This window comes from Lissotriton vulgaris, chromosome 3_2, assembly GCF_964263255.1.
Source record: "Lissotriton vulgaris chromosome 3_2, aLisVul1.2, whole genome shotgun sequence".
NCBI lineage: Eukaryota > Metazoa > Chordata > Amphibia > Caudata > Salamandridae > Lissotriton > Lissotriton vulgaris.
The window spans coordinates 229,980,487-230,006,416 of record NC_141690.1 but is presented as its reverse complement, the minus strand read 5'-3'; the positions used below and the strand labels follow the sequence as shown (position 1 = coordinate 230,006,416).

At 43.3% G+C, this 25,930-nt stretch overlaps 1 protein-coding gene across 2 annotated transcripts in view; it reads right to left on the bottom strand.

The window, feature by feature from the left end:
• The window catches only part of SMYD1 (SET and MYND domain containing 1), a 153,770-nt gene that overhangs the window by 29,762 nt on the left and 98,078 nt on the right, over nt 1–25,930 (bottom strand). For both annotated transcript variants that reach the window (XM_086964272.1, XM_086964271.1), the window contains one exon: nt 7,945–8,140. In XM_086964272.1, coding sequence (XP_086820398.1) covers nt 7,945–8,140 — 196 coding nt within the window. The remainder of the gene's footprint in view (nt 1–7,944; nt 8,141–25,930) is intronic.

Here is a 25,930-nt window from a genome sequence, read left to right as displayed (position 1 = left end):
CACCCCTCTGATGAAATGAGGAGAACCAATGAAACTAAAGAAGAGTACAGCAGTCCGTATATTATTTTATTTTATTCACTGTTATCAACTTCTGTGTAGTGCACATCTGCTGCTAGTATGCCCTGGTGGCTATGTGAAATAACTCAAACACAAGGAGATAATGGATGGAGGGCTGAAACTTTTCAGACACTCACCTCCAGTCACAGATCTATGTTGAATCCATCATCGATCTTTAGCTCACTTCACTACCTCAGTTCAGACCCAGCTATATGCAAATTAGTCTTGACTCTGTGCCTCATGGGAACAGTCCCGCCCAAATTGCCAAACCAGGTCCTCCCTGGACTGGAAATAACCATCCCGGGACCGGTTTCAGGGCATCACCCCTCATCAGCCAGGTTAGCTTGAATCCAGTGGCACAGTGAGCCCGGGACCAAGTTCTAGCCATTCCCTGCGCACTTAAAGTGAGAAAGAAAAAGACACACAGATGATGAACGGCATGCAGAGCAAATCAAACATTCACCCGCAGTCAATAGATCTGGGTTAAATTCATCATTCTTTTGCTCACCATGCCACCCCAGTTTTGACCAGCCATATGCAAATCAGTCTTGACTCTGTGCCTTATGGGAACAGTCCAGCCCGATCTGCAAAGTCAGGTCTTCCCTGAACCAAAAAAGCATGCTTGGACCAGTTTGGGGGTAACACCCCTCATCAGCCAGGCTAGCTTGAATCCAGTGGAAAAGTGAGCCATTTTTCTTGTGGGGTATCATTTTCTTTCATCACAACAAGGTCGCACACGCAACCGGACCAGCGCATCATCCTCCCTTGCGGCAAGGATTCAACGCATCGCCAGCCTAGCGTGGGGGAAAATCATCGCTACAGCCCCTTTGCGACATTTTGTCTGTTTTGCTACGAAATCCAGGTACTTTGTAAGTAAAAGGGTTGCAGAGACCCCTGCTTTGAACTGAACCCCTATTTGAACACTTTGAACTCTTTTTCCAACTTTTCAAGAGTTCCCCCATTTTTCAGTATTGTGGCTTTTTACCGTTATTGGTCTTGTGTTAAGTCTATATATAAAGATACTTATTTTTTATAACTACTTGTGTGGTGTCCCTTTGTAGTGTCCTTCACTGTGTTACTGTGTATGATCATAAATGCTTTACACACTGCCTCTGAGATAAGCCTAGCTGCTCGTGCTACGTTCCCACAGGGTTGAGCAGGAGTTATCAAAGGGTGTAGCCCTCTTACTCTGACTTAGGAAGAAGGGTCCCTACTAGGACTGTGGCCAGCCACTGCCAACTAGAGACCCCCATTTCTAACACCATGCCACCCCAGTTTTGAACCAGCCATATAAATCAGTCTTGACCCTGTGCCTCGTGGGAACAGTCCAGCCCGAAGTGCCAAGCCAGGTCCTCCCTGGACCGGAAACAAGCATCCTGGGACCGGTTTCGGGGCATCACCCCTCATCAGCCAGGTTAGCATGAATCCAGTGGCATCGTGAGCCAGAGACCCACGCCTGGCCATACCCGGTGTGACATTTTTTGTATCATTTGTCCTTTTACTGTTGCCATCTGACTTTCGTTTATATTTCCCTTCAGCTTACCTTGATATTATCCATACATGTTCTGTTCTGTTTAGCCAGTATCACTTATTCTATTTACCATTTTGTATATCCCTTTGGATTAAATGACAATAAAATACATTGAACCCAAAAAACTATTTAGAACGTTTCCTTTGACTTGACTACCAAATAAAAGATAATCAAAAGCATATGTATCTCAATATGCAAGTAGTCCCCCGTTTAAAATCATCTCAATTCACAAAGACTCTTTTTTGAACAGCCTTTATATAAAGTGGTAGTGAAACTCCAATGTCTAAGGATAAAAGTATAAGGCCCATACCTTAAGAATAAAGCTCTTAAAATTCTACTAAATAAACAATTGACAGTCTACTAATAGGTGGGTTGTGTTAAATTTACACCAAGATCCCATGTGCATTCTCTGTCATTATTTTGGTTAACTTCAGTCATTTTTGCAATTATTACTTTTTACTTACTCAAGGTGGTTGGATTCTGCAGTTGTAATATGTTTGAATCTCTGACAGAATATCGATAGACAGCATATCGACAGCCAAAATATCGACGCTGGAATATTGAAGGCAAGTATATCGACACCCTATCTACAACATGGTAAGTACAAAAATATCGAAACTAAAATTTCGATGTTAAAAATATCGTAATTAAATATATCGGGTTTTTTTGTTATTAAAAAAGAAATATAAAGTTATGTAAAAATATTTTAGAATGTTTAAAATGAATAAATAAAACATATTTATTGTTAAACATTTAATTAAAATTAAACATACAATATGTAATATATATTTAATTAATTATAATATTTATTATTTTTTTAATTAATTTAAAAATATTAACAAATACTATAAATTACAAATACATCAACACTCATAAAATAATAACATAAATAATAATAAATATGTATATTTAATACATTAAAGCATTAATTAAACACAACATTATGTAACATAATAAAAATATTATAAAATACATAAATAAATATAAATTATATTGGATAGCGTAAGGCTAAAAATTACTATTCAAAATCCATATGGTGCAACTGTAGGGAAAGTGTTGGATAGCGGATAGGTAAAAATTACTATTCCCACTCCAATGAGTGCAACATTAGGGAAAGTGTTGGATAGCGTAAGGGTAAAAATTACTATTCCAACTCCAAAGGGTGCAACAGTAGGGAAAGCGTTGGATAGTGTAGGGGGTAAAATTACTATTCCCACTCCAGAGAGTGCAACAGTAGGGAAAGCGTTGGATAGCGGGTGGGTAAAAATTACTATTCCCACTCCAGTAAATGCAACAGTAGGGAAAGCGTTGGATAGCGTGCGGGTAAAAATTACTATTCCCACTCCTGTGGGTGTAACAGTAGGGAAAGTGTTGGATAGCGGGTAGGTAAAAATGACTATTCCCACTCCAATGAGTGCAACATTAGGGAAAGCGTTGGATAGCGTAAGGGTAAAAATTACTATTACAACAACAAAGGGTGCAACAGTAGGGAAAGCGTTGGATAGTGTAGGGGGTAAAATTACTATTCCCACTCCAGAGAGTGCAACAGTAGGGAAAGCGTTGGATAGCGTACGGGTAAAAATTACTATTCCCACTCCAGTGGGTGCAACAGTAGGGAAAGTGTTGGATAGCGGGTAGGTAAAAATGACTATTCCCACTCCAATGAGTGCAACATTAGGGAAAGCGTTGGATAGCGTAAGGGTAAAAATTACTATTCCAACTCCAAAGGGTGCAACAGTAGGGAAAGCATTGGATAGTGTAGGGAGAATAATTACTATTCACACTTCGAGAGAGTGCAACAGTAGAGAAAACATTGGATAGCGGGTGGGTAAAAATAACTATTCCCACTCCAGAGAGTGCAACAGTAGGGAAAGCGTTGGATAGCAGCTGGGTAAAAATTACTATTCCCACTCCAGTGAGTGCAACAGTAGGGAAAGCGTTGGATAGCGTAAGAGTATAAATTACTATTCCAACTCCAGTGAGTGCAACAGTAGGGAAAGCGTTGGATAGCGTAAGGGGAAAAATTACTATTCCAACTCCAAAGGGTGCAACAGTAGCGAAAGCGTTGGACAGTGTAGGGAGTAAAATTAATATTCCCACTCCAGAGAGTGCAACGGTAGGGAAAGCGTTGGATAGCGGGTGGGTAAAAATTACTATTCTCACTCCAGTGAGTGCAACAGTAGGTAAATCGTTGGATAGCGTACGGGTAAAAATTACTATTCCCACTCCAGTGGGTGCAACAGTAGGGAAAGCGTTGGAAAGCGGGTAGGTAAAAATGACTATTCCCACTCCAATGAGTGCAACAGTAGGGAATGCGTTGGATAGTGTAGGGGGTAAAATTACTATTCCCACTCCAGAGAGTGCAACAGTAGGGAAAGCTTTGGATAGCGTAGGGGGAAAAATTACTATTCCAACTCCAAAGGGTGCAACAGTAGGGAAAGTGATTAATAACATAGATTTTTATTTTACCATACTTCTAAATAATGTTTATATTTGAAATAATGTATAATTAATTTTTCAAATACATCAACATCAATAAAAAAACAAATCATAATTAATAAATCCAATTACATTTGAATAATTAATTTACAATAAATTAACAACAAACACCAATAAATAATAATTATTAAATATTACTCACCAAATAATAAATATTAAAGAATAAATTATTTATCATAACAATAAAATATTATTTAAATTTAAATCAATATTAAAAATAAAAATACATTATACTAATTAATATTTTTTTTAAATGTTTAACAATTAATTAATTAATCTTTCTGGTTATTAAAAAATATTTACAAATTACAAATATTAATTGACAATTTAAAAAATAATTATCTATTAAAATAATTAATTACCAATTATTAATTATTTAATACATTAATTATCCATAACTAAAAATGTATAAATAATTAAATATTTACAATAAAATTACTTTTCACCCAATACCCCTATAAACACACAACCTGCTCAGGTACTAAAACATAACATTTGATTAAAATTTACATTAATTACCAATTAAATAATTAATCTATCAAATAAAATAATTATTTGCCAATTAATAATTAATGACAAAATAAATTATACATAAAAAATATTTTATTAATTACAATTAAATTACTTCCCACCCTATTCCCCTATAACCCCACAACCCGGTACTAAAACATAACATTTAATTAAAATTAACATTAATTACCAATTAAATAATTAATTTATCAATTAAAATAATTAATTGCCAATTAATAAATAATTACAACATAAATTATACCTAAATAAATATTTTATGAAATTACAATTGAATTACTTCCCACCCTATTCCCCTATAAACCCACAACCCGCTCGGTACTAAAACATAACATTTAATTAAAATTAACATTAATTACCAATTATATAATTAATGTATCAATTAAAATAATTAATTGCCAATTAATATTTAATTACAAAATAAATTACACATAAATAAATATTTTATTAATTACAATTAAATTACTTCCCACTCTATTCCCCTATAAACATATAATTTACTTATAAATAAATGTATTAATACATAAAATTGATACACATATAGGGCCTGATTCCGATCCTGGATTTTTTTTTCCATACAAATAGGATTTGTAGTTTTTTTCCATACAAATTGTACAAGTCCCTTCCAAACCGTGTAGTACGATTCGTACGGGAAAAATACATACAGATCGGCCCAATCCTTACAAATCGGATCGGGAAAAGCTGTACGACACGGACTTGTAAAAAAGACTATACAAATTGTAAAAAGGCTGTCCAACCCGTCAAGTACCATTCGTACCAGTTTGTCAGCATACGATTTGTATGGAAAATGTCCTATATACGGGGAATGACTCGTAACGGGTAACAAAGCGAACCCCTATACGCCTCATACCCTCGTATGACTCGTTCTGGGGGTTCTACTCATACCGGGGTACAGGTCGTATAGAGGTATGAGGCGTACAGGGGTCCCCCCACATGCGAGACATGTGTATGGTGCGTACACCAAAATCGCATATGTGCGCACCGTACCCCAAAATCGCCTGTGTACGCACTGTACCCCAACATCGCGCATTTACACACCGTACATACGCGATTTTGGGGTACGGTGCGTACATACGCGATTTTGGGGTACAGTGCGTACATACGTGATTTTGGGGTACGGTGCGTACATACGCGATTTTGGGGTACGGTTCGTACACAGGTGATTTTGGGGTACGGTGCTTGTACGGTGCGTACACGACCAGTACCCCTTCATCGCGTATGTACGCACCGTACCCCACTTTCCATGTCATCAGTACACACTGTGCATACACACCGTACCCCTGTATTCATGGGGTGTACGACGCGTACACGGGGGGGTCTGTCTCGTACTGTTTTACGGGTGTACAAGGCTTTTCCCGCACTTTTTGGCTCTTGTAAAAAAAGAGCCGTACCGCATGCCGTTTGTACGAATCGTACTTGCCGGGTTGTAAACTGCTGCCGGGAATACATGGGAACCTCGCGTACAGAGCAATCCGAATCGGAATCGCTTGTATATACGAGTTGTATGGTATTTTTTACAATTTGTATGGTGTGCGTCTATTTGTACGGATCGTACTTCCTAGGTTGTAGGGGCCTCCTTACAAGTACGATTTGTATGGAGAAACCGCTCCATACCACGGTTTGTACAGAGTTTTTCCAGGATCGGAATCAGCCCCATAATATTATTTATTTTAAATACTTAACTAAAACATATAACACATACATAATAAAAAACAAAAATATAATACAAATATCGATATTAGTGTCATCAAAAATAGTTACATCGATATATATGCTATCGATATTACTAACTTCGATATTACTTACATCGATATAAAGAATTTCGATATTACTTACCTTAGGGTCGATATTGTGTCCAACGATATTCTTGACATCGATATTCTGCACCTTCGAAATTTCAAACACGATATTTTGGTAGGTCGAAATTTAAAACTCGATATTTTGACTGTGTACCAATATGTTTACCTCAACTCTAGAATTTGTCAAACAAGAGATGATTTGTTGGGAAAGATTGCCATTCCCGTTTATCATTGCTTTCCAACTAATATTGGAATCTCTCCCAGTGTCTTGAGAACGTCTTAATGAAAACATAAAAAAACAGGCAGCGAGCCATGGCCATTAAATCCCAGGAGACCAAATCCAATTCTATCCTTTGCACATGCAGGCATGGTACTCAAATGAACAGACAATAGTGTTTTTTATGCAAGAGCCTTCCATTGATTCCAAATATACCCTCAGAATAATATCTCAGCAATATACAAAGCTTGGTAAATTACTTTCCCCTGAATCGCTTATTTATGGTTTTCTTTATTATTTTAAAGGAGATGGCACCATATCTTGAGTCAAAGCTCTTTAATACATCTGTTGTGGCCAAAAGAGCTGCTTTAAGAGCAGAGTAAAGGAAAGCCCAACAGAGATTTTCTGAAAAATGTAATCCTAAGTATTTATATGATAGTATCTATCTCTTAAAGAATGTTAGGAAGGAAACAAACTAATTATCACACCCAACTTACAATAATTTAATCTACCACAAAAGAACTGGAGTGATTGCAAGGAACACTCCAAAAGGCTGGGATACATTTTTAAATGTGAAAATATGGTGGAAAAGACCCTCGGCCTCCACAGGGATGTGGGAAAGAGATTTCTCCAACAGGAAATTAGTTTAATTGTACAAAAAGAAAAAAGAAACGAAAGTTATGTATGCAACTGTGCTAGCCAACTGAAGTGCATTCCCTGCCATGTGAATGGGTCTCCAACCTTTTCTGTACTCAGAGCTACTTATGTTCAATGAAACGCATTAAGAGCTAATAATAGTATTAGTGTTGTATAATCTCCATTTTTTTGTATGTATATTAATTCAACCAAGTAAAAGCTTTCTACTTTAATAAGCTGAGCTGCACACAGGTGAGCTACTCAGAGGTAGCAGGAGAGCTACAGTACCACACAAGCTACCTGTTGGAGACTCTGAGGAACAAGTGGAAGCAGCCAGATTTTCCGTGGAAGTCTGTGACTTCCCTAGATTTCAATACATACAACTGGGGGTTTTGATGAATTCCCTAAAAGTCAGAAAACTACTATAATCATAGAAGAAAAGTTACGATGAGCAGTTTCCAACTTTACAAAACATGTTTGTGAATTGCACTCCTGTAAGTAACTACCTGTAGCAGAATTATTTAGGGGTGTAAAAATCTTTCTATATTTGATCCAAGCCTGTGCATGAATCCTTATAGCATCCCTTGCATTAGTGACCATGGTGCATTTGATTCATTTTCTTTAATTGTGGTTAACAAGTTAACAGATGAGTATACCTGGTGTTCTTCATCTGATCTTGCAGCCAGCATCAGCTCATCTTTGATCCCCTTGGTGCAGTGCTCGCAGTTACAGTCGAAGTAATACTGGCTCCTCAGCTGCTCCTTCCGCTCCGCGCTGAGATTTAGGAAATCCACGTAGGAGACGCTCAGCTCCTCCCCTTTGTTGATTTTACCAAGCGCACGCAGCTCAATTCTGGTGTGGAATAAGAAATGTTGAAATTAAATAAATGTAAATAAATATGATATATAATGGGCACCAATCACAATAAATAGGAAGAAATCAAACAACATCAACAACTTTAGAACAATTACAAAGAGATAAGGAAGTTGCAACTCTTATTGAGGAGCAGATTCTGTAAATTTGTTAATGTCTGGTAATTTCCCTAGTGGTAATTTTAGTTGCCCTGTTTCAAGTGGTTTCTACTAGAACCAGTTGCTGGCATATACGTTTTAAGATATCTCCTGAACCGTTAAAATGCCAGTTCATTCCAGATGGTGGTTAGAACTGGTGGAATTGCGTTATTTTCTTTCAATAGCTACTTTTATTTAATCAGTAGAATTTATTTTGTGTATTTTTTCTGAGGGTTACATATACAGTAATGTCCACAGACTGATATGACGCAACTGGACCCAAGAAAAAACATTAGCAACTGGTCACCTGGGATTACAAACCAGGCACATTGTTAATTCAGTGCTGTTACAGTTAGCACTTTAAATTTACAGCTCGCACTAAAATTATAGATCCATTATGGGTTAATAAAACCAAAGACTTCCTCTCATGACACGAAGGCACATTCGTGGCCGTGTGGGCACATTCAATGGATGCCTGAAGTCTTTCTAAGGAACCGACAGGCACAAAGGCTTCTGGAAATAAAAATGATGTATTTCGTGCAAATATGGAAAATAAAACACAGATTACCTCTTGGAAAACTGAGATTGCTACAATTGGCCAAAATATTGTAGTATCTATTACGCAAATAAATGTGGAAAACATGGCAACCTGGAAGGCTACTTACAATTTTCCAAATAAAGAGGGGATTTAACATTTGTTGCCCCCACCCACCCCTGCCACACAAAAAATACACCACTCATACCCCACGTATTTGACCATGGCGCTCCTTCTCAAACGGGCCTCTCATGGAATTGCTTTCATGTTCCTGTCCCACTTTTGACATGAGCAGGCGTTGTTTTAAAGTGTCTACCTCCCTTGTGTTGACGTCGCATAGTTGAGAGACAGTACGCAGGGTGCAATACAGTGAACTATCCAATCAGGACACACATACATACAAGTCTACTGAAGGTCATCTTTTTCGGATGGGCCCATCAAACAGAGTTTGCATGGCTGCCCTTTGCCACTGAAGGCAATGATTACTTCCTGCTGTTTTCACTCTGTCCTCTTGCTCTCGCATCATAGAAGCAGATCGGATGCTCTTGAGGAGTAACTGATAGATCAAGGAGTCAACTCAGTGATATTGTGGGCTGAAGGGTATGTGATGCCAATTCCAAAAACCTTGGAATTCTGGTGAATTGGCAACCAAGTGTCCTTCTTCACTGTCAGTGATCTGAAGACGGAAGTAGTCTTGTGCATGTGGATTTAGGCAGTCAGAGAGGACAGACTGCATTCTAATGCTTCCACTGTAGTTGAACACATTCACATCTGGAAATGTGTTTTAGACCGACGTTTGGGAATCAAGGACTTCAGAGCCATAAAGACGGTGAACAGTTCCTCAAAAAAGATGCTGTGGCAAAAAATACAAATTTAAATACTTGAAACATGGATTCTTTTATTTAATAAAACTTTCCGATATAATTCTTGATAAACGCAGAAACATTGAACTAGTTTTATGAGAGGTGGATTCTCTTTCGGGTATCTCGAATCCATCATCAAAGCCCTCTGTACCTGAAAAGTGCCTTTAAAAAGCCAGGTTTTTGGATTGAATCTGGATTTGGGGAACCATCAAGTCGTTCTCATTTCTGTGGGAGGAATATCTCAGCGTATGGCGAACATCTTCTTCCAAGGAATACATTCCATCAGCTTTGGGCACTTTTTTCAGTGATGGTGATCTGCGGCAGTGACACATTTATCACCCACTGTTGCGAACACTTTCACACAGGTTGTAAATTTACCCTGAGAGGTAAATTCGTGGAGTACATTCTACCAACAGTTGATAATAACTCTTTCTCTAAAAGAAGCATAAACTAATGATAATTATTGCCCACTTTCTATAATGAGGCCCTTGAAGTGTAGCTCTGACTGGTACCATCCACAGTCCTGAAGGCAAGAGCCTGAAGACTGCACAAATTCTAGACACTGAAGGGCAGAGACTGCACCCTGGAGAGACTTTTGACAACACAGCAAAATGGAATCAACGCAGGGTCATGAACTGCAAATCATAAAGACCACATTTAGGGCCTCATTCTGAGCCGAGCGAATTACTATGCGTTCATTTTCATTTTCAATGTAGAAAATCAGATACCGCACCTTGCATTTTTTACCCAAGTGCAAAAGTACTCCAACATTCTAAGTTCATGAGGTCAGAATGAGGAATAATACGCGATTTTGGACTTTGACACCGCTTTAACAATTATTTTCCTCTTTCCAACGTCTTTTGCCACCTGTAAAGTTTGATGGGTGTTACCCGTCAGAATTTTCGCAAAGAAATAACGTAGGACTGCACAAAAAATCACACAATTTCTAATGTAGTATTGGGTACTAATACCAATTTGCATTTGATTCAGCATTACCGGTCCACTTTTAAGGAAGACGTTTCTTTCAAAAGAAATAGTTTGACCCTAAATCAGCATACATGGTCAATAATCAGATAAACGCTCAAGAAGAACTTTGTTTTAGTAGCAGGTGTAAACTGAGTGTAAGAGGTAAGAAAGTATCTGTGGAAGCACAAAGTATAGAATAGGTTGGATCACATACTGTCTAATATATCACATAGAGCAGAATGTTATATTTCTGAAGGCATTCTATGAGACAGCTCATCCACAAGTAATATGTACAACAGCAATAAATAATAAGGTGCAAAAGCTCTATAAGAGTCAACTTGAAGAAAGTTAGATAATACAAGCACGGGATGAGAACAAAGATATATGAAAGAACCACATTTGGAGAGGGTGTTGTGAAGTTGCCACAAATAATTCAACAGTGGTCAACAGAATGCCAGGGTTTCCTAAAATTGGGTACATCGTGAATGTACTGAAGGAATGAGAGAAGGATAACTCCTGGGAGACTGCCTTGTGCCCGGGTTTTAGCAGCAAACCTAGCATCAACAACCGGAAGAGAAAAAGTCTTTCACAAGTGTCAGGTGCAGACTCTGTTTCTTTGTTCCAGGAAACCTGCAAACCGAACCAAAAACATGGAATCTTTCCTGTTCTGCTCTTCGCTGCTGGTGATGGAGGCCACGCTTCCAGGTAATCTTGTGTTTCCTGTTGTTGCTACGACTCCATGGTGGAGATGTCTCTCTGGAGGGCCAGGACTTAAGAAGTCCATCCTGACTGCGGCCCAGGTGAAGTTCAGGCCTCCAGGATGTGAAAGCCAGAGTGGCCAAAGATGCTCATCACTAGCCCATCGAGGTTACATGTTTCCTTCCCAGTAAACGAGAGACCACATCTCATTCATCTGTGGTAAGAATTGTGCTGGGAGCTTACCTTAGTATTTCAGCATTCTCGCTTATCGGTAGGGTGTTCCTGGAGCTGACTGGAGCACTGGGCATAGAGGGTGGCAGCGGAGCTGAAGAAAGCAGCATTGTGTGAAGGCCGTCAATCTTGGGCTTATGACATGCCAAGCAAATGCAATGGGTTCCAGGAAAGGGATATTGCGAAGCTTATAAACCGCCTTTTCCAAGATGGTGGTATATCTAAGGTTCCTATTGTAAGATGAAATACAGTCTTTTCCTTTGATGTCAGTTCTTGTCTGAGTCATATATATTTAGGTATTTTGTTTGTTAAAAGTGAAGGATGCATTGCAACATACAAATTTCCTTATGTTTCCTTGCATTCTTCTCCTCCCTACTACTACTTTTGTCCCTGAGTTTTACTTCTGGTAGTTGGAACTACAACTGGATGGTAGTATTGGTTTCTTGCATGGCTGTTTTCTCATCTCTAATGTCAGGCAGAGCTTGGTGCCCAGCTAATGACTTCAGCATGAAGGTTCATCTTCACTCCAGAGCTCCAAGATTGCAAAGGAGGTTTTTATACTTTGGGTTTTTCCTCCTAAGATGCTCTTAAGGAGACACTTGAACCCTTTCACATGTACGATTCTGTGCACAGTGGCACCCTGGCTACTGGGAGCAGTTGCCTTTTCCTTGGGCAATGAGGAAGGGGAATCAACAGATCTTCTCACAGTCCATACCTTCACAGTATGGCACCTGGCAGTGGAATTATGCATGATAGCAAGAAACAAATCAGGATTCTTTTGTGGCATAAATCACAGTGGTGTGTGCAGAGAGATCAATGAGCTTAACACCTACTAAAATGTGGGCGATCCCAGTGAAAACCGTTACCATCATAAAGAGCGCGTAACGAAGGACACAGAGGCCTAAGCGGACAGTATTTATCCTTCTGTAACAAACCTTGGCCCAAACTCTTGGGGCAAAGACCTTGGTAGTCCTGCCTGGAAGAAGCCATATCTAATTAAATAACTAACTCAGATGGGGTCGTAGAGGGGGAAATCACCACCTATTTCTAAAGTAATAACAACATTTCCTCTAGATATTTATGAGTTCAACCAGCTCTTCATGCCTGAATCTGATTGGAGGCCTGCAGAGCAGGGACTAACAAACAGAAGATGAAAAGTTTCATAGGAGATATGCAAAGGACACTTTCATCAACTAAGGAAAGTGCAACATTACACTAGCAAAGACCATGAAGAATAGTTGGGTCTAGTGGCTCAGTGGACTAATGCTTCCACTGTAGGTGCCTGTGTTCGACCTCATGGTCACAGGTTCAAATCCCAGCGGGTCCACTCAGCCTTTTATCCATCTGAGGTCGATAAAATGGGTACTATTGAGTTGGGTAACAAGAAACATCTGTTATTCAGCGGTAAGGTACTTCCGGGTGAACGTGCGCTTTACAAATACGCATGTTATGTTATGAACGTATTGAATAAAGACTTGTTCGAATGTCATGCAAAACACAAGTAAACACAGGCACAGGAAAAGCAACATTCTGTAAGGGGGGGAGCCCTGGGATTCATGTGTCCAGTGGATCCTTGGAATTTGAACCCCGTGGCAGCGGTGATATTTTTGGGCCATGCACAGTTGCAGGCAGCTCGTTACAATATGGCAGGTGCATCTTCAGAATGAGAACAGCTGAGTCCAAGATCTTGCTTGCATCATTCAACTATGTAGAATAGATCACATGGTACAGTGTGCATGTGCATGTCACCTATATGCACACAACCTGTATGCTTAGATGCAACCACACTCTCTATGTTTAATGAGATAGCATATGCCATCAGGTGTATCAGTAGCAAGGATAGGGCTTTTCTTCATTGCCTTTGGCGGGGAACTGGAAGCCAATCTGTTAAACCCTTGTGATATACTGTGACATCTCGATTCTTGTTTTCTTTTGCAACATGTTGTTAGTCTTCATCCAATGTTGACGCCAAATGGCTGCTGATCTGTCCCTGCTAATATCTTTGTAGTTTCTGCAGCGGTTGTCCAGTTCATTTCAGGGTTCCTTTATACTGACCCTGGCCTATATATCTCAGCGAGACGTGTGATCTATAGAGACTTTGGTATCGGCCTTTTGACCTTCAGTAGTGGATTTATGAATGGCATCTGCCTTGTACTGTATTATATTTATATTTGATAAACGTGACTACAAAGTGTTTGATCTATTTTGTTTATCTTATTGACCTGTTCTGGTTTGGTTTCTTTTGCTTTGTTTGAGAAGTTTTTGCTTTCCTCATCATCACTTCAGACAGTTTCTTCGACCACACGCCATTGTCTTCAAGATGTATATTAATAGTTTTAAGTATTGATATACTCAACTTTTCTCTTTCTAGTTTTGTCTTATGCACTCTCTGGTTCCAGACCAATGTCTCTATCAATGGGCTACTCCAAGGAGGAATGTGTTGGATGGTTAAACCCTCGTAAATGTCACAATAATCTAGCTAATTCTTAAGGAAGGACTAGGAAGAGGAAGTATTGAGATGTTGGCTGTGTACAAATTAGACATTAGAAGCTTTATTAAGCACACAATTGCCGAGGCGTCTTAGCACTAAGCGCTCCTACTGGATAGAACGGGGAACATCCTTTACAATGCGGATGTTACACCGCAGTTCCCTTACATCGCAACTTTTACAACGCAAGTTGTAACAACGAATTGCGCTGGGGGGTGCTCCAGGATAGTAAATAGTTTAATTTACTATCCAACTCCTTCCTTACTATCCACGGGGACTGGAGTTGGAATAGTAAATTAAACTATTCACTATCCAGCCCCCAACAACGCAAGTCGTGGTAACGACTTGCGTTGTAAAACATGCGCCGTAAAGTACTGCGATGTAAAACATCGCGTTGTAACGACATACATCCGGATAGAACTAAGATAGATCGACTAATAATGAACTGAGAAGAGCCAGATCTTTAACATTTTTCTGAACGAGGAAATACTAGATTGCGATCTTAATGCACTAGGAAAGGAATTCCACAATCCACAAGCCAAAAACAAGAGACCTCTTCCTCCCCATTTTAACCTCTTGATTTTGGGGACTACCACTAAGTTAACAGAGCTGGATCTTAGATTATGATTCGGTACATGCACAGAGAAGTACTGCTGAAAATATGCAGGACCTCCAGTATACAAGACCTTATGAACAATGTACAGGGTTTTAAATGTAACCTTCTTGATTTCTGGTAACCAATGGAGGTCATGAATCCTCTTGGATACTGAGCTAGACTTGATCATTTTTAAAATCAGGCAAACAGCTGCATTCTGAAGTGATTGAAATTTCACCTTGAATGCCTAGACAAATCATAGTGACAGTTTTCCTTTAGTAAATACGAAAGCAAAACATCTGTGGGTTTGTTTAAAAAATGTATCTATATGTTCAATTACGCCGATTTAAAAGATATTTGATTCACATGTTATCAATTTAGTGGTTTCCTGTCAGTGTTATTTCCTTCTTAATTACCTCAAATTCTGATACCATCATGCCCTTACTTCTGTTATCACTATGTTTCTCTGACTGGACTGGGTGTGTCTAGATGTGGACTCTTTGCTCGCTATGCCTAGACTCTCCAGTTACATCTCAGAGGCAGTGTGTGGTGTTTCATCTTGTCTCATTTTTTTTAAAAATATCTTTATTACATTTTTTATATTTTCCGATACAATAATATACAGGCATCCATATGCATTTCTCTTCAGTTACAAAAGCATTTACTCGACAGCATTGTACATGTAAACCAGGATATTACTGTCTCATTGTTTCAGTCTCGTTTTCTGTTGTGGCATGATGCTACAAGTGCGTTTATAGGTTACTTCGGGCTCCTACAGCCGTACATTCTGTCCTCTCCAATGGAGGGCCGGAGTAACGGTATGTAGTGCGTCGTTTTATAGTTGCACATAGTAATGCGTGAAAGCAATAGTATATGCATATCAAGGGTTCACATAACTGGTCTCAGCCCTTTAATAGAGGCGGGCATCGTATCATAAGCAATTACAGCAGTAGATATGCAGATGTCAGGCCTGTTTGCTTAAAAATGTATTCTTATAACAAGATAACTGTATTTGACAATAACCTATGCTAAATCTAAACCAAAAAGAGGGGACACGAGATGACCAAACGTATATGTAGCAAGTGTTTAGTGTGTCAACTAAGCATAATCTCAGCTATGTTATCGTGCTGGTATAAGGCGTGGGCCACCGCTCCCGCCACATACGCTGTAACGTGTTATTTTTGTATTTCTTTTCTTTGTGGGAAGATGACGGTTAATAGGTGTTATATCCGTGGAATGTCTCCGAAGAGTATGGGGGCCTCGCCTAGTTCAACAGCAACAGTTAGAGTGACATAGAAAGACAGCATATCATCTACCTCCAAGTGGCTCCCTAGGTGTCTGGTCCAGCCCGTGGCGTTGCACAGGAAGTGGCTGCTGCGGTACGGCGTCCGAGTGTGTGAGTGTTCTAAGCATACCATCCCAGGTCTGCGTGATGGGGTACTTGCGCAGCCCCGCCGTTTCTTCCCTATGATGGTGGTACTCTCCGCTCGTGCCAAGACCTCGAAAGATTTGACCCAATTCGATGCATCCGGTGGGTCCTTGTATTTTCACCTCCTAGTTATGAGGCGCTTCGCTGTTATGAAGCCTAGGTCCCAGAACCTAGAGCTCACCCTGTTCGTCTTACTTCTCTTTTACAATCCCCGGATGTAGACCTCCCACGTAGTAGGCGCCTCAGTGTTAGTGCAGCTGGCAAGTATTTCTGATATTGTACGCCAGTAATGTATAAGCAGGGGGCAAAACCATAGCATATGTAAAAGATCCACACCTAGAAGGCGACACCTTGGGCATTCGGAAGTGTTGATATTAAAATATTTATTAAGCTTGTCCGGTGAGAGATCCGCCCTGTGCAATATGTAAGTTTGTATATGTTTGAATCGCACATTACGTGGTATATGTGTGGCGCCTGCCAAAACTCGATTCCATTCTTTATCTGTCCAGGGGCGGCCTCTGTCCTCAGTCCAGTGTGTGCGGAGTTTGTGCAGTGGCTTAAGTACATGGGCAAGCAAGGCCTGCACCAGCCAATGTATCACTTGCGACCCCTCCCCCATTACATGCAGCTATTGCAGCAACTGATGCGTCGGCAGTTCGTTAGTCAAATCTCCCCACGCTAGTGTAAACGTCCGCGTAATAGCTGCATGTAGGATAAACTGACCCACTGGTAATCCACTATCAGCTGACAGTGTCGCACATGGCTGAAGTGTACCATCCGCATATAGGTCTCCCAGTGTCTCCAACCCCGCCTCCACCCAGGATGTCAGTGCCACGTCCATTATAAAGTCCCTGCCTCTGGGCGTCCCAAGAAGTGGCGGTACCGGGGCATACGGGATCACGACCTTTGTGAGGTAAAGGCTCCTCTTATAACACCTATGTGCCAGTTCCACATGAATTTGGGACGGGCAAGGGAGCTTCGCTAGCGGGTGAAACAGTCCGCAGGTGCGGGCTTGTGTCCAAGTCGTCGTGCCAGTTGCCGTATCTGCCAGGCTCCTGCCACTAAGCCACCGCATAACCCATTGTAATTGCGCTGCCAGGTAATATAGTTCCAGGTGCAGAACCGCTAAGTCACCACTTTCCGGGGGTGCATATAATTTCTGCAGTGCTACCCTAGGTCGCCCCGCATTCCAGATTAGACCTCAAACTAACCCTTCTAATTCTCTAAAGAGCCTCACTGGGTTCGCAAAAGAATATAGTAATCTGGGTAGTGCTATCCTTTTGGTCAAGGTGACACGGCTCATCACATTAAGCGGCAAGGTCTTCCAGAATTGTACTTGGGACCGTATTGAGGAAATGGCACGGACCAGATTACCTTCTAGTATGTCCGCTGGGGTCCTGTAAACATATATACCCAGGTACCTGAACGTGGTTGAATACCAGCTAAGTGCGGTTCCGTCTATTATTATTTCAGCCGCAGCTACGTCCTCGCAAAAGGAGTATGCGCCCGACTTTGCCCAGTTTACCCTGAGGCCCGATACAGCCTCAAATCTACAAAACTGTTCTGATATCTCCGGCGGCACAGCGAGAAGATCACGCATGAATAACAGCAGGTCGTCAGCATATAAGGACACTGTGTGTAATCCATCGCTCAATGGCATGCCCCAGCCTGCGGCACCCTCTCGGAGGAGCGCTTGCAATGGCTTCATGGCAAGGGAGAAGAGTAACGGGGACAGAGGGCATCCTTGTCTGGTCCCTCCTCTTACCCTGATTTCGTATGACATGAGCCTGCCCGTACGAGCCCGGACTGTGGGGCACTGATACAACAGTTGTACCAGCTGCAAGTAGTCATCTCCCAGCTCATATGTGTGCAGGACTGCTGCAAGGCAAGGCCACTCCAGCGAATCAAAGGCCTTCTGCAGGTCTAATACTAGACAGCTAGACCTGGGCCAGACTTCCGTGGCATATTTTTGAACTCTAAATAATCGTCGAATATTTAGGGAGGTGCTTCTGGTGGGCACAAATCCATTCTGGTCTGCATGCACCAGATTCGGCATGAACAGAGCAATTCGTCTGGCTAAGGCCGAGCCTAGGATTTTATTGTCTGTATTCAGCAGGGCCAGCGGGCAATAGGAGCCCAGGAGATCAGGGTCTCTGCCCGGCTTCAAAAGGGAGACCAATGTTGCCTCGTTTTGTTTGTGGGTAAGTGTTGAAGGTTCTAGCGCCGCTACATATACTCCTATCAACTCTGGCACTAGCACATCTGGGTATGCCTTATAGAATTCAGCCAGCAGCCCATCAGAACTCTGCGTTTTTCCATTTGAAAGAGAGAAGATACTATCTCTTATGTCTTCCGGTGACAGAGGAGCACCTGCATCTTCCTGCTGACTGTCTGTAAGCTGCAGCAGTGTTATCGTGGATAGGAAACTCTGTATATCTGCAATTGTAGCCCTCAAACAGAATTTGTATATTGTGGAGTAATGTGTCACAAATGCACAGTGGATATCATTTATTTTTTTTGAAAAACCTTTATTGCAGCATTCAATAAAAATACAAGCATGGGCCTACAACCGCAGGGGCCGGCCGCTAAACAAAATTAGGACAAACTATATCACGGTACGACACAGCTCATCAGCCGACAACCCTGAGGTCCGGCAGCGATTGAGGATAGAACTTGTATTAGAACGCACAACTAAGTCCCAGGATGAGACAGAGGTTGTATTTTATATTATCTAAATAAATGGATCAGGTGCCATACAATCAGACAAAGGAATACGGGGACAGGCCAAGAGACAGGATATGCACATAGGAACAGCTATAATTGGAACTCTGGCGCCAAAGCATACGAGTCGGAATAAACAACAATACAATATACATTTTCGTAAGCGCCAGTTCTCAGGGCCTGCCCACCCGGGAATCAGGATAACGTAAGAAGCATGGGCACTAAACTCCAGAACAATGTAAAAAATCAGAATAATTCGCAAGCTATACTGATCCTAAAGGAAAGAAAAGGAAGGAAAAAAGGCCATAGAAATTAATAAAGGCAAAACAAAAAACCCTCTAACCCCCCACCCTGCACCCCTGCAGATGGCTACAGCCTAACCCCACTAGCATCATGCCTGTCGCCCCAAGTAATTAAAACCCTAAAAGTAGGAAAAAGAATGGAGGAGGGCATATCCGTATGGGCTCCCAGCCCCTTTAGTTCCCCCGCCAGAAACAGACACCCCCTGTCGCAAAAAGACCAAAGTATAAAGACCCTTACAGAAGAAATTAGGGGGCACCGTGATACACCGCCCAGCCTCTTAAATCAAACAATTGCAGGTCGAACACCCATAACAGTCACTCCAAACCGTCCCGATCTAATTGATCCTACCCTTGTCCCTTCCGAACCAGCACATGAACCCCCCCCAGCGAGACCCAAAAGCACACAAAGGAGTCATAGAGGAGAAGGAAGTCATCAAGAATCAATCCGTTACAACTCGTAGATAGTAAGTCCACGAGAACTTCAGACGCAGAAAGTCTCTTACTCCTAGATGGACAGTCCCGATGTATCTTGCCCCGGAGTCGTAAAGTCACCAAGAAGGGAGAAGACAACCACAAGATGAAAGAAGAGTCAACAACAAAAGTCTCCTGGGGGGGGAACGCCTTTCTATACCGCCTAAGTCAATAATGATGGAAGGTTCGGTGGTACACTCGCGACCTCTGGAACGCCGTCTTCCAAGGCACCATCCGATGGTTTCAGTACTAGCTTCCTCACGGGGTCCTCGCACGACGTCAAAATGGCCACGGCTTGAATGGCTGCAGATTGCTGTTCCAACAGTGGGGCAGGGTCCGTTACCACAAGCAGCATATCAGATAGTCTTGCATCCAATTTGTTCAATAAAACATCCACTTGTGAATGAAACGCCCAAATCTCTGCCAGTATTGACATCAGCGATGGTTCAGGCACCGTTCGATCCATAGTCTCACGCACGATAACAATCACAATCACCTCCCCCGGTGAATTTGGCATCTCCAACCGACCAACCGAATCCCGGCGGGGACCAACACCTGGTCTGCGTTACGGGAACCCCACCCACAGTCAGCAGCAAGCAAAGTCACTCCACCATCAATGCTGAGCAAAGGAAACAATCGCCGCCAAATTCAGGCGTAAAAGAAGCCTCCACTACAATTGACCGGACCCTGCCTGGGTCTTCCAGCTGATGTTGTTGCACTGCAGCCTGGCTTTGCAGATAATCGAGGCCCCGGTTTCACCGCTGGAGTAGGCCACAATCTTCAACTCGATGCAGCTTCGTCAAACCAGCAGATAAAAGTTTACGGTTTTCACCATCGGAGTGTGGAACAGTTCATGCGCACAGAGGCTGGGCGTAAAATCAGGATAATGTACAGGATCTTGTGGCGGGATACGGAGGTCGGCGGAGCCAGGAGCCTAACGGCCATCTTGTTTACCAGCGTAGCTCCTCCCCCTGGATATCATTTTGAGTGTTTACCATGGCTCCCTGTGTGTTCTGTATTGCTGTCACAGGTGTGGTGGTCATGTCTTGCCGTATAAACCACGACATCAGTCTGCCAGACTTGTCTCCCATATGATGGGTGCGCGCTGAGTGTGCTGCGTAGTTTAGATTTCAAAGCCGCTCTAGTAACCTGGAGTGTTCTTCCCGAAAGTGTTCCAGAAGCCCAGTATTTCCCTCCAGCGCTTCCCCCTCTCTGCAAAGTGAGTCCGTCTCAAGGCGTGTGATGTCAACATCCAACTGTCTCTGCATGCCTGCTTGTGCGCCTTAGCTTTTTCACCTGATCACTACCTTGAATGCGTCCCATTCTACCAAAGGTGTCGTGGCCGTGCCGGCATTGTCCCCGAAATACTGGTGGATAGCAGTAGCTAACAAGTCACGGAAGGGTGTATCTAAGAGTAAGTCCGGCTGTAGCCGCCATGATGGGATTGGCGGACGGGGGTGCCCCATGCCAATTCTAAGACATGTGGGTTGTGGTCAGAATGCGTCCGGCCCTAATAATAGACCGCCGACACATATGGGAGCAGTACATCCGAAAGCATGTATCGGTCTAGCCGCACATGCAGATCATGAGCCCCTGAATAATAGGAATATATCCTGTCATGGGGGTATCGATGTCTCCAGGCATCTCTCAAATGCCACTGTGTTGCCCAATTAGTCAGAGCCTTCATAGAAAAGTGTGTGCTTGTGCCTGGGAGGGGTGTAAAGGATCGGTCCAGGGACACGTCAAGGACACTATTGTAATCGCCCCAAGCAACATGGGAATGTCGTGCCAAGGCACAAGAATGTGCGATACTCTTTTGAGGAATTCAGCATGTTCCGTGTTAGGGGCTTATAACGATGCAAGCACTATTTGGCGGCCATCTAATGCACCCCTAACTATTACATACCTTCCCTCTACATCTACCAGTGTTTGTGTTACTGTGAGTGGAACGCCTGCCCTCACCCATATTAACATGCCGCGCGCAAAGGCTGAGTATCCTGTGGCGAATAATTGACCACGCCAGCGGCGGTGTAAGCGCTGTATCTCTGCCTCGGCATGGATCTCTTGCAGCAGGGCAATTTGTATATGATGCCGTTTGAGGTATGAGTAGATCTTATACCTATGCGATGGTGAGTGCATGCCCCACACATTATGTACCGATCTTAAACGATGACATAAACCCTACAAAGTGTCAGGTGAGCGGGTGTTTGCGACGGCCCATCAGGCACATACATTGAATATGGCTTAGAATAGCACATTTTACCCAGCATAGTGACACTTAGCACATGACATTGCAGAAATCTCTTCACATCAAATGACATCCCACCTAAAATCTCAAAGAAATATATAAACATAAATAATACCAAAAGGGTGAAAATGCAACTAGCAATCGTCCAAACCTCCAGTTGGAGATTACAGTCAAAACAATACAGGGGGTGTACTACAATCTGCTCTACTTTAGTTTACAAACTACGTGTCAATCGTCTTAGAGGCTCCCCATTCACAGGCGGAACATACTATAGAAAGAGCAAATTACATACGTCAACTTTAGGGGTACATTTCCAGTGGATTATGCATATAGGTGTCTATAAAGTAACAACAAGACATATCTTGTAAGTCTCACCACATTCTGCGTGAAGTACAGTGAAGGTACCTGCAACAGATACACCATGTGGGGTCCCAACAACGTATATCGCAAATGTCTATGCGGCTAACAACAACATGTCCCTTTTCATGCATCTCAGTACCTTGAGTTGTAGTCCATACCAATGCAGGAGCCAACAACGTTTACGAGATCAGGTCCGCTGTCTGCGGAGTGATTTCCGGCTGATCATTTGAGTCTTGTGAGTTCTGCAAGCCATATATTTGTTCATCGTCACTGGTCAGGTTGCGTTGGCTGGAGTTAGACGCCTCCTCAGTCCGTAGTGAGCCACTCATTTCTACTATGGCATGTAGAGCATCCCGTTGCCTGCTGAGGATCAGCTCCGAGCGTGGGCCCACAGATGGCGAAGGTAACGTCCCCATTCACGTAGCTCTGCGCTCCCTCTGCCGCCGGCGAACCGGGCCTTTTAGTTTCGTTAGTGTTACAGTCGCAGCCTTGTCTCGGGGTCCCGCACCGGTGAAGGTGTCCAGCCAGTCTTCCGCCTCCTCCGAGGTGTTAAAAAAGTGTGTTTTGTCACCAGCAACCACACGCAGTCGTGCAGGGAACAGCAGAGAATATTTCAGGTCATTTTTGTTGAAGGAGCTTCTTTACTGCCATGAATGAGAACCTTTGAGGCTGTACCTGGATGGTATAGTCAGGAAAGAACATTACTCTGTGGTTGTCAATGTGAACATCTTGGAGATTCCTGGTTTCTTGGAATATGGAATCACAGTCTCGGTAGTTAAGGATCTGAAGGAGCAGGGGTCACGGATTCGAGCCAGTAGGGAGATGTCTTATTAGGACCCTATGAGCACGTTCAATGACGAAGTGTGACAAGAGGGATCCCTCCGGAAGCAGGCCTCTGAGCCAATTCTCCATGTGCAGGGCAGGCTCTTTCCCTTCCCATTTTTCCGGTACACCTACTATGCGGATGTTGTTGCGTCGAGCCCTCTCCTCAGCGTCCTCGGCTCTGTCCTCTAGAAACTCCACGCGGTTCAACAAGACTTGTACATGCTTATCCGTCTGTATCACCTGTGGCTTGACGTCGTCCAGTGTAGCCTCTAGTGCAGTGGTACGGTACGCCAGCGCCCGATGATCCGCATGCAGGTGAGTGAGGTCAATAGCCACCTTGTCTATCTTAGAGTCAAGGGAGGTGCGGGTTTGGTTCATAGTTTCCTCCAAAAGCTCCATTGCAGCAAGTACTGCATCCAGCTAGCTCGCGGTCTGATCCACTGACCCCTGTTTCACCATTTTATCCGTTCTGGGCTTGGACGGGGACGGTATGGCTTGCACTCCACCTGTTCTGGTCCGCGCTCGGGTGCCGCCCAACATCAAGTGCAGAATCTATTCGCTTATGCCTCCTTTTCATCCAGGGAAAGCACAGTGTTGTGCCGCCAGGGCTCGAGTACCTCTCTGGAGCTCCCCGCAGTGCCAATAGGTTGCAGTTAGTAGACAGCCAACAGCTTACAGCTGAAGCAGCGGGGCCTCGTCTACCACTTTCCAGTATCGTCTACCCCTGTAGTCAGCTACGCAGACTTCAGCAATTGAAGGTGCAGCAGCGTGCTCCGCAGCAGATGAGTAGGCCAGGCCTGGATTGGTGGGACATCCATCCACCAACACCCACCGACTCAGTCGGAGCTCAGAGGACCCGCCAGGCACAGCCCAGTTGGACAGCAGCAGCAAGCCCGCAACAGCTGCACAGCGGCCATTTGTGTAGTAGCTTAGAACGCACTGCTTTCCTCAGGTTGTGACAGTTCCAGCCCCAAAGCTGCGTCTCTCCGTCTTCACGACGGCCGCCCAGGAGGGGCGCCAGCCACAGGTACTCCCCGTATCAAGCACAACAGGAAGGCCTCCGGAATAATGAAGCGCTGATGCTCAGTATATTAAAGAAGGATGTCCCATCTGGGGCGAGGGCAGCCAGAGCCCAGCATGGCGTCTCACCCGGCAGTGCCGCTAATTAACTTCTGGCTGGTGGCGCTCAACGGCGCTGGTGCAAAACATCGGCGCACAGTGGGCAGCTTCTTAGAAAGCGGGGCTTCCTTAGCTCGGGTAGCAACACAAGTGGGTAGACTGCCGCAATGGCGCATGTGGCATCACCTCACCACTGCGACCTCCCACTCCACAGCCTCTGTAATCAGGTCTTCTATGCACAGGGGTAACCTCCACTACACTTCCCCAGCGTTCAGAGGAATACAGAAACAGCAACTCTCGGCCGCTCTCGGCACAGCAGCTGGGGGTGCAATCATCCCGGTCCTCTTCCGATGGCGGCGGCAGCTTAATCGTCATCCTCGCCTCCCCCAGCCATAACTATCAGCAGGGCATGAGGGCGGACGCTTACAATGGTGCCCCAGGGGCCACGGGTCGCTCGCTTTACCTCCAGGGCAGTGAACATGACGGAGGTCCGGGCGCCATCACCGCATCCAGCTCCTCCTCTCGTGGCACAGTGGATGGCTGCTGGCTCTGTCGCGGACAGAGTAGGGCGGGCGGGTCACACAGTGGGCGTCCCAGAGTCGACAAACTGCAGCCCAGCGAGCATCAAGGCAGCAGGTATAATTGCAGTAATCGACAATCCATTTCAGCGCGGGGACACACTGTTTTGTTGTAGCCAGGCGCTTTAAAATGGTTTTATTATTATTATTATTATTATTTCTTTCTACTGCGCCAATGCTCATGGCCCTGTGGGCGGGGTCAGACCTCGGACTTGCATAGCCGAGGCCAACCGCATTGAGGCCACGTCGCGGGTAGCCCCTCCTGTCGGGAGCATCACAGCAGATTCGGACAGGGCCAAATTGTCACCGCCACATCAGGACAACTTCAGGCCTTTATTCCGATTGATTACTGTCCTTAGAAGCGACTGCATGCGGGGAGATCGGCCTGTGTAGGGTAGCCTCCTGCAGAGCTCTACCCAAACACGTCTGTCTCCATTGCAGCCGTAGCCACGCCCCATGTTTCATCTTGTCTCTTGGAGAGGGAATGTAGCCTAGCAGTGTGCTGGACTCCTTGTTTTAGAAGGGGTTGGATTGATTGACATGAGGCTGACCCCCCCTCCTGGAATAGACAGGCTAAATATTCATGGGGTTAGTAGCATTAACTCGAATGGTTCTGCATCCTTTCCAGCTCTCTACTATCATGCTTTGACTGGGCACCTTCACCACAAGGGCTTGTATATGGGTTCCCTCCAAAATTCCTCAGAGCGAAAACAAAAATGCAACATATTGGCAAAACCTCAGGAAGTTTACAGCAGTATTACTGACATGACATATCCAAACGATAAACACTATAATCACAAAGTGTGTACATTTTTAGACCGCTACAACCACACTTTGGGAAACCATCTCAGTTGCAATAGGCGAGATACTAAGCATGCTTCAATATTGCCAGAAGTAGAAAAAAATGTATTTTGTGCTTCCCTTTAATTCTGTGTTCTTTTCATAAATCCTGATCAGTTATTTTCATGTTTTATAGTTTAAGCAATATATTAAAAAGCATTTAAACTTGAATGTTTTAGATTTTTCATGCAAAACATGATTATATTTTCATGGATAGCTAGAATTACTCTCCCTTCCGAGCAAAGCTCCTGGGCTCGTGTTAAACTTACAAAAATGTGACCCTGTTTTTTAGACTTTGCTGTATCAACCTACATTGCCCGTTTATGCAACTTCCTGCCCTAGCAGGTTCTGTTGGGAGTGAT